The sequence below is a fragment of the Amphibalanus amphitrite genome, unplaced genomic scaffold (assembly GCF_019059575.1).
Source record: "Amphibalanus amphitrite isolate SeventyFive unplaced genomic scaffold, NRLGWU_Aamphi_draft 000572F_arrow, whole genome shotgun sequence".
Classification (NCBI taxonomy): domain Eukaryota; kingdom Metazoa; phylum Arthropoda; class Thecostraca; order Balanomorpha; family Balanidae; genus Amphibalanus; species Amphibalanus amphitrite.
In genome coordinates this window covers 30,533-40,351 of record NW_024882066.1, presented here as the reverse complement: position 1 = coordinate 40,351, position 9,819 = coordinate 30,533, and the positions used below count along the sequence as shown (strand labels likewise).

Here is a 9,819-nt window from a genome sequence, read left to right as displayed (position 1 = left end):
TGCCCTGCGACATGCAAGTGAGCCGCAAACCGCGAACATCAATAAGATGGGTTTGCTTTATTTATAGGAAGATGTAACCAAAGCCCGTCATCCCCATCCCATCCCAGGCAGGCTATAGTTATTGCAAAACATACCTACACCACACAGGAGCATTGAACGGCGCATTTACTGAACGTCTAAGCATGAAGGTTCAGCTTTACATTGAGAGCATTGAGAGGTTCGTAGTTGCGCTGTTGGCGTGCTCCAAGCTGGCAAGTGGCGATACATGGAAGGACGCTGCCTCACACTTCTAAGCCCCCGTTTTCACCAACAAGCGCTGGTGGAAGAAGTTTAGGGACAAGCAGCGTCACGCATAAGCCCCAATCAGCATGGTCCTCCTGCGTCTCAACCGTCGCCAAGATCGTCATGAAGAAAGCACCTGGGAAGTCTGACCATTCTGCGGGGAATCTGAAGTCTTATTCATAATGATCACTCGGATAATGTTGTCCATTGATAAGGGAGGAACGCCCTTGGACTGAAGGCGCTTGACTATTGGTGCGGCCAGAATAACGAAAATCAGCAAGCCCAGAGCCCTCACATTTGCACGAAACGGAGAATCTGGCCGGTAGAAGAGTGGAAACGGAGCAGGTATGTAGAAGCGGGTCTAGTTCGGCGACGAGTCTCCGTTTCAATGGTTTCACCACACGGACCCCAAAACGAGCATGGGCTGAAAACGCGGCCCAAGTTCCGACAGACTTCTGCGAAAAATTCTCGCCGCAATGGTATGTCGAACGATCACGATGTCCTAGCAGGGCCTGAGCTGAACCAGCTGGACGTACTCTACCAAAAGACGAAGTCGATCCCGACTACTACCTAGAAAACATACTGAAAAAGCGTGCATTTGGCATTAAAAGACCACTACCCCGTGCTGCAACGGCGCATGGTGTCCCGCAGGTCGGACAACATTTTCATGCTGGACGGTACTCCATCTCATCGATCTTCCGGAACTAGGCGGTGCCAGGACCATCTGTCCGATATCTGGGGGAAGGACACTTGGCTAGGGAACAGTTCTGGCCTAAATGCAATAGAATTATTTTGGAGGATAGTGCAGCAGGAGCTGGACATATAAAGTCCCAGGCGCCCCTTTTTCACATGGAGGACGTCCCTGTAAGCTTTAAGGCACCCTCTTTCCCATGTAAGCGCCCATTTGGTCATCAAAGGCGCCCCTAGAGGTCTCAGAGGCGCCCCTCTTTCTTGTGCAATGCGCCTCTTTTTCATATGCAATGCGCCCCTCTTTCGCATAAAGGTGCCCTATGGAGTGGACATTACATGCACCCCTATAGACCTTACAGGTGTCCCTCTTTCTCGTAGAGGCGTCCCATTGGGCTTCATAGGCGCCCCTCTTCGGCATGCAGGCGCCCCTCTTTCGTGCAGATGCGCCATTATGGCCATGACCTTCGTAGGCGCCCCTCTTTTGCATGGGGGGCGGGAGCGGGGCGGGGAGGGGGGGCGGGGGTGACCCCATAGTTAGGCCTCAAAGGCGCCCAACAGGCCTAGCAGGCGCCCCTCTTCCCATTCATCTATAGAGCCACGGCACCACCTTCCCTTAGGCGACGGCGCGCCCCTTGAGGGATGGCGCCTCTGATGACAGTTTGTCCGCACCACTCCGTTCAACGTCCCTGCTTCAGCAATGGCGGAATGTGTACATTACACGCCTGGTAGTGTGTTGGTATGCAATGCTCTGCAGACAAGAATAAACAGCAGAAACCCCGGTAATGACCATTTTTGAAAAGGCAAAGAACTGGGGCATTACACTATGAGCCATAAAGCCAGACATTGTTGCTCACTTCGAATGGCATAGCAAAAAGGACGTAACTGCTCCATTTTTGACTACGTAAGATACGGTTGGCAGCTTTTGCTGCCACTTAAATATAACGCACGATTGGCGATACTTAGAGAAATTCGTGTCACACGTTAGCTCTTCCCATTGATAATAACACATTTCTTTACAATAATCAATAATAAAAAGGTAACATTTTTTCACACCACCTTCGCAACTGACTTCTTTGGTGTCCGCCGCACGGCCGCCATCGCGCGCCCCTTGCACCCCCGCGATAAATTGTTTATTTCTCAGCACATTCGCTTTCTCGATCAATAATTCGGAGCGCACAGGACGTCCAATGTTTTGGTCTTCCGTTCAGGTGAGAACTTTGAAAGTTTACCGCAACGTTTAGGAATGAGGCGCTTTTTTGTCCTGTGGCAGCAAAAGCTGCCAAGCGTATCTAATGGGTATCAAGCGTATCAAGTTTAAAGAATACAAGAGTCTAAAGTTGATAACATGCCAAAGTCACCCCCGTTCACGGTATCAAAATCAAGTCCTAAACCGAAAGGCCCGTGCTGCCATAGGTTACCTCTAACGCTCTGGCCCCCAGAATCGTCACTGGCTTATCAGGCAATGAGCGTCAAGTATTGACTTACGCTGATTGGTGGATTTACTGCATTTGTTGTTTAGAATGCTCACGGTGCTGACAGCGCTAGCGCAAGTGTCCCCACTTTTCGTAATGTTGAAAGGCCGGAGCGCACCCCCTGCTTATAGGTAATGGGGAGGTCAAGAAATTGACATGACGTTAGGTAATCGATATCAAAGTTCCGAGATACACAACTTGTAGCTACAAATGACCTTATTACGTCCTGCGACTTCCAATTTTCCAAAGGCCTCCGTCATCTACTGTAGCTCTGACACGGTGACAAAATTGCAAAAAGCGATTTGAGGTTGGACTTGGGTCATTCAAAGTGACCTGGTGACCTGACCTTGAAAGGTAGGCGGTTCAATCTTGCTCACCATCTGTAAATTTGATGAGACTGTTGCTAGCCAAAACGAACAACTTCTATCACAGGGACAGACGACTGAACAGAGCTGTCTGTCCATGAAGCTGTGGCTATCAACGCAAGGACAAAACAAACGTTGTCAACTCCAAATTGAGCAATAACAGCCATAGGTACATACCGCAAAAAAAGGCAGTCTGTCCTTCATCCTTGCAGATATAAACGCCAGTACAATACATTACAAACATCGTATATCCACAGAAATACAGGGTGATTCATAGCCGTGTGACCGAAAATAAATGAAAACTACAGGAAATGCATTCGTGTTGCATGGCATTGCCAAGTACCATATTAAACAGCCAAATCTGAAGTTTTGATCCATGTATAGCATCAGTCACAAATACTTTTCCTTCGACTCTCACACTTCTTTTAGACAAGATGTTCAAAATGGCCACCTCGGCGACGGATGCACTCCAGCGCCAGAGCCTAAAGTTGGCGATGGCGCGGACGCACAGCATTTCTTAGGAAATAGAACCAAAGCAGCTTCCAATGGCATCCTTCAGCCCCAGAATATCCTGGGGACTCTCATCATAGACCTCGGACTTTGCATAGCCCCAGAGGAAGAATTCCAAGACGTTGAGCTCCGGCGAGTGTGGCGCCCACCTGACCTCAGCGCTCTTTGAAATCAACTTTCCGGGGTTCGCTTACCAATTTCTTTTGTGCCGTGCTTATCACTGAACCGTGCCCTCTGCTTTGAATTTATTAACGATTCCATGAATTGTTATCTTCTTTGGAGTTTCCCTTGGGTGCAAGTCCTCAGACGTGCAGAAGCATCTTTGTGTTTGCTTGACGGACTGCGTTAACCTATACAAATTACACATTTTTACTTTTTGCTGCGCTGTGTACATCTTGAGCGATACACACAGACCTGACCAAGATAGAACAAAACTTCATAAAATTTTCTACTAGCACGTGAAATTTCACGCGGAAATATGCAATCTTCTTCTCAAGAGAGATCAACTAAATAGGTCACATGGCTATGAATCACCCTGTACATACAGCAAAACAGGTTGTCTGCAAGCACACGTAGTTATAACGACGTCAAAACATAAGAGGCACCAGTAAGCTTCACAAAAAAAAATTCAACCACAACCTGTCCACAACATTTATGCAAACACGTCCCAGTCTGAGTGACTGATGGGTATCATAAGTGTCCTTCAGTCCTCGTATTCATCTAGGATCTGCTGGATCGCACGTTTTATCAGTTTTTTGGTGGCCTCACTCCTGTGCTGCAGCTCGGCATACACATTCATACAGAATGCATAGTCCATGTCAGATTGCTGTTTCCTACTCCTGTCTAGCTTCTCCAAGATAGCATGGTCTATGTCTGTTTCGCGTTTGCTTCGTGTGCCCGACGCGGTCCGCGGTGTACCTTGTGTATCCGATGGATCCGCCCATATCCGATGTATCCGCCCAGGAGCCTAGTTAGAGGGGGGGGGGTTCAGACCCCCCTCGGCCCGGCGCGGAAGTCGCGGAGCACCGGCCCGGCGCGGGTCAATACACAATATATTTGTAATGATAGGAATTGATTCAGTGTGGCATTTTATTCAACTAGTAGTAGTAGTAGTAGTAGTTTATTGACACAGTCTTAGGTACTAGATGGATAAAACCCAGAAGCTTCTCGAAATGTTGTCGAAAATCTTCATCGCTTGGTTTGTTTCTTTGGTCTCCTACATTCTCGGACATTGTGGGTTTGACAATTTTTTTTGCCCCACCAACTTCTCTGGAAAAACACCACCCATGCCCAGAGCGGCGGCCCATTACCGCCCTGATCCTGACCTCCCGCCGGGTCCACTCCACGCGCACTGTGGCGACCAGCCCCTCATCATACAGCTGAGTCCCCCAGAATCGGCTCGGGTGTCTCCTCGGGTGACTGGGAAACAAACTCGACCGATTTGTCGGACGAGAGTCCCGGCCTGCCTTATTCAGCTTTCCAGCGACCACACACGCACGTGCCTGGAGGGCACCGTCACCTCTGTGCAGGGTGGCACACCGCTCGCGGACCTTTTTATTTACCGTGGCGATGTTGATTTTGTTTGTTTTGTTGGGTTAGGCCCTTTCGGTCCAATTAGACCATTTCAGAGCCGGGAGGATGATAGGATATAGGGGGAGACATTGGTCTGGGCAGGCACCCTAGTGAGTCGCCGGGGCTGAGCCCGTCCAGAGGACAGGCCACCCAGCCCCAAGGCACTCACTGCACCCGGCTACGGGGTGCGCTCCCTCGGGAGCAGCGGTGCCGCTCCAAGGGAGCAGCCCGCATGAGATAAAGTTGCCTGTCCAGCCCGGAGGGGGTTGCGGCGTGGAGGAGAAGGATTTCAGTATCCTGAGGATAGAAGCACGGAACGGTGTCGTGGCGATGTTGACGCGACTACTCGCAAGGCAACACACATGTGTTCGGAGAGCTGAGCCAGTTGCGCCTTTATCGTGTCCCGGGTTCTTTGCGTGTCCCCAGTAAAGGGAGCCCAAAATACTTCTAGGGACAGTCCCTAGTAGTTTTCGATGATTTCAAAAGTTCTAGGGAAAATGTCCCTAGTGTCCCTACTAGGGACACCACTAGGGACTCCCTAGTGGTGGTGACGCCCATGAGTATACAGCCAGTGCTGCGACTTGCCGAGGCAGGTGATCCTTTCGGCATTGGGTTTGTTTGTTTGTTTGTTTTGTTGGGTTTGGCCCTTTCGGTCTGACAAGAGCATTTCAGATTTGGAAGAATGATCGGAATTAGGGGGAGACATTGGTCTGGGCAGGCACCCTAGAGAGTCGCCGGGGCTGAGCCCGTCCGAATGGACAGGCTGGCCAGCCCCCCCCCCCCCCCCAAGCACTCTGCACCCGGCTACGGGGTGCGCTCCCTCGGAAGCAGCGGTGCCACTCCAATGGAGCAGCCCGCATGAGGTAAAGGTGCCTGTCCAGCCCGGAATGGAGGCTGCGGCGTGGATGAGAAGGATTTCAGTATCCTGAGGATAGAAACGACGGAACGGGGGTACATTGGGTTCAGGGCCCTGGTCTATATAGGGCCTTTTGGCCCTGGCTGTCGTGAGGGCCGTGTCCAGCGGCGATAACCTCAGTAGTAGCCGGTCCCACCGCCAGAGGACAGGAGCGGCGCCGGCTGCTCCAGGTAAGCGCGGCGCGGCGGTGGCAGCTGGTGAGGCGAGACGTGCCCTAGGGCGGTGTGAGACGCCGCCGGCCGCACAGGAGCCGGCGGCGGCCTCCGTGAGCCGTCACTGCCGGCGGCGCGGCGGCCGGGCCAGCACGGGCCGCGCACCAGCCGAGTGAGAGCGAGGGACTGGACCGCGCAGCTGGGAGGCTGGGCCCCACAGGTAGGTGCTAGTGCTGGTTCTGATAGAAGCTAGGGATATATATCCCTCACAGGTAGGAGGCATAACGGTCGAACCGACTACTCGTAATAAGGGCCCTATTTAAAGGCACGCTGACGCTGCCAACGTATCTCGCGAGCTGACATACTTGTGGTAGTGTTGGAGCAATGGGCTTGTTGATGTCTCCATGGAAACCCAAATTGCCACGTGTGCTGGCAGCGGCTGGCAGCGTGCCGTTGAAACACCGCCCAGGGGACATGCCCGTCCATGACGGGTGAGGGACGGATTGGCCGATCGCTGTTACGGATTGAAAACATTTCTGACTTTGAGGTTGAAGTGTCTTTGTAATATTCTATTTATTTATCATTACATTTTATACTGCTAAATGAAGCGTAAAAATGTTTCGAAATGTCCTGTTCCGTGTAAATGTCGCCATTTACGTTTTAACCCTCGCCGGCCGAGGGGGGGGGGGGGGGGGCGGGTGCCGCCCCCCCCCCATAGGGTTTTTTTCGCGATAGCTCCCAACACGCTGGCGATAGAGAGCTGAAACTTGGCATACCTGACCTTTGATCCAAGCCGGATCTTTTGACACCAACCGCATTTTTGGGTCAGGTCAGGTCACTGACCTATGACGTCATAAGTGAACCTCTGCACGGTCTTCAGATGTCGCAACTTCGCAACGCCCTCACTGCCAGAGGAGATGTCACAGGGAAATGAATCTTGCAGGATCTAGTATCCATTATGAGTCCCACAACTTGTATATCTCGTATTTTTCCTAAAGGTCATATGAGGTCAGGTCATTTTCGTGACCTCACCATTATAAGTCAATGGGGAAAAATTCAAACTGCTATTCTGGCGCCGGGAACGATCTCCAACTATCTCAAGCACACAGAATCGTGATTTGATGCACTCCTTGCAAGGTTAGATGCGTCACTTTTGCAATGTTGACCTTGCGTGACGTCATTTATGACGTCATCAAGGTCAAATTACTTTTTCGTCAATAACTCTTGATCAAATTGAGCTAGCGAGTCGGGAAAGGCACCAATGGACTCAGGAAGGCCTGCCAAATCGAATGATATGCGACATGACCTCTTTCGACCAACTTCGTGACCTGGGGGTGCTGACCTGACCTTGACCTGAGGTCAACACCCCAAGTTGACCTGACCCGGACAAAAAGTATATCATTCGACGCGCCTGAGCGAGGCGAACACGATGCTGCCAAAATCGGCGCTCTGCGGCCGTTTTTTGCGAAGTTATTCACCAAAAACTGAACCGTACCCTGGGGCACTTGACCTGACCTCAGAGGTCACCGGTTGACCTAGGACCTTAAAATCGGGTACCAATCTCTGCGTCTCGTAACGGCGCACACGCTCGTTTTTTCCGCGACGCGCTAGCTCCACCAGGGGCGAAACGGCGAGGGGGGGTCGTACCCGCCCCCCCCCCCCTCGGCCGGCGCGTATGTAGAAAACCAATAGGTCCGGCGAGGGTTAAGGCGACGTTTCGTATGTACCAATGCTTACATGCAGCTTTAATGTTAATTGTCACTCTGCGTGTTTGTGCTTTGCAGTGTTTCCGCCCTCAACATTCGGTGTTCGTTGCGGGCCACCCAGCCGTTCGCGCCTGCCGTTCTTCCGTTGGTGCCCCGCGGCCATGGACGACTCTGGCTTCGAGGAGGACCAGGTTCAGCTGTTGGCTGAGCTGAGCGCCCAGGCGCTGCTGCACCAGCCGGCGCCCGCAGGTGAGGCCAGCGGAGGGAGGCGCGGCCGGCTTCACACACTGCCTGCCGGCCCGCGGAGTGATGTCACATACTGCCTGCCGGCCCGCGGAGTGACGTCACACACTGCCTGCCGGCCCGCGGAGTGACGTCACACACTGCCTGCCGGCCCGCGGAGTGACGTCACACACTGCCTGCCGGCCCGCGGAGTGACGTCACATACTGCCTGCCGGCCCGCGGAGTGACGTCATGTTGCCTGCCGGCCCGCGGGATCAGGTCGCACTGCATGCGTACGACGACACCAGGTCACGTCTCGCTGTTTTGCTAAGATGCCGCTCCATCCAGTCTGACAAAGCTAAGAAAGAATTAGTGTAAAGTGCAACAGTTCTTGATAGACGTGTCTGTGTAGATAACTCCCAATACGCCCGGGATAACTTCTCAAATTTTAGCACGGACAGGCTATATCCAATGTCCGGTGCACGTGATAAGCGCTCCGAGGCGTTTTAGCTCCGTTCGTTCTGAGGTTTGTCAGACTATATATGCGCTTTATTGACCGCTCTGTTCTGAGGTGGCCGGCCGCCGTCCCGGAGTTCGCCCGGGGCGGTGACTATGAGGCCTGTGCAGTGTGCGGTGTGTGTCTGTGTGGCCGCTGACCGGTGCCCGCCCCTGCCGCCAGCCGGCGACCAGCTGCAGCTGCTGCTGGAGCGACTGCTGGAGGCGCCCGTGCCGGCCGCCTCGGCCGCCTACCTGTACGGCTACACGCTGTGCATAGGCGAGACACTGCGCTACCTGGCCGAGCGCGAGGGCCTGGCCGGCGACCACCCGGTGGTGTGCGGCGTGCGCGACCACATGCTGGCAGAGTACGGCCGCATGGTGCGCCACCTCTCCCAGACGGAGGTCAAGCCCGGCCCGGCCGGCGGGCTCGCGCCGCCTCCGCCGCCGCCGGCTCCCAGCGGTGACGCGCGGCACCGAGTGACGGCCGCCGGAGCCGGCCCCCCGCCGAACTCGGGTGACGGAGCGGTGACCTCGGGTGACGCGCCTGTGAACTCTGGTGACGTTGGACTGCTGGACTGCGGTGACGCGGCGGTGGACTGCGGCGGCGCTGGCGGTCCCGAGGCGCCTCTGGGACGGCCCGCCGGCGCCGGTGTTCCAGCAGCTCAGGGACCTGTGATTCTGTGATACGGTGCGCTCGCTGTGTGTGTAGTGTCGTGTGGGCACGCAGCCGCCGCTCTGTGCCGGCAGCGTGGCGCCCCCCGTCTCCGTGTGCTGACCACTGCTCCGTGTGCTGCTGGCCACCGCCGGCCAGAATTGGCCCGGTTGCCGGTACTGGTGCCGGTAACAGCGCTGCTCGTGACATTAAACAAACACTGCCTTTTTATATTAGACGTGGACGTGAAGCGAAAAGATGAACAAATATATATTGGAGGTGCATTGAATAATCATTAGCGATGTTTCCTGTTCCTGTCGTTAACCGCGAATACGGATGACACGTGTTTCCTGTTATAGATAACATGTGTTACAGACAGGGTTGTATACGACTCAATCAATAGCAATCAATTCAATCACGACAAATTTGGGAAACCAATCAAATCAATCAAGTCAGATCAGTTTTCGGGAATTGATTCAATCGACTCAAACGCGACAATGAAAGGAATCAATCAACTCAATCAAACGACTCAAACCAAGACATACATTAGGTTTTTTGCCCCACCAACTTGGAAAAGTGTCCATAGCAGTCTGGTGTACCTACCTACCTACCTACCTACCTACAGAAGAAACATAAAAATATTGTCATTTGAAATTATAAATTGCCATGCCATTCAAAGTTTCTATGTAATAAGGAAGGATACCTAGTGATGGACAGGTGGATCATGATATTGAGGTTCAATGGGTAGAATTTGAGCTGAAGTTTCATTTAATGGGTGCAAA

The 9,819-nt window shown here is 53.1% G+C and overlaps 1 protein-coding gene across 1 annotated transcript; it reads left to right on the top strand.

Annotated features, from left to right (window-relative positions):
• The first annotated feature begins 6,008 nt into the window (after positions 1–6,008).
• Positions 6,009–9,332, top strand: LOC122394084 (transcription factor HES-1-like). Its single transcript, XM_043390667.1, has 3 exons — positions 6,009–6,179; positions 7,744–7,914; positions 8,567–9,332. Exons 2-3 carry the CDS (start codon positions 7,827–7,829, stop codon positions 9,067–9,069), a joined length of 591 nt encoding a protein of 196 aa, XP_043246602.1. The 5' UTR covers positions 6,009–6,179; positions 7,744–7,826; the 3' UTR covers positions 9,070–9,332.
• The last annotated feature ends 487 nt before the right edge of the window (positions 9,333–9,819 follow it).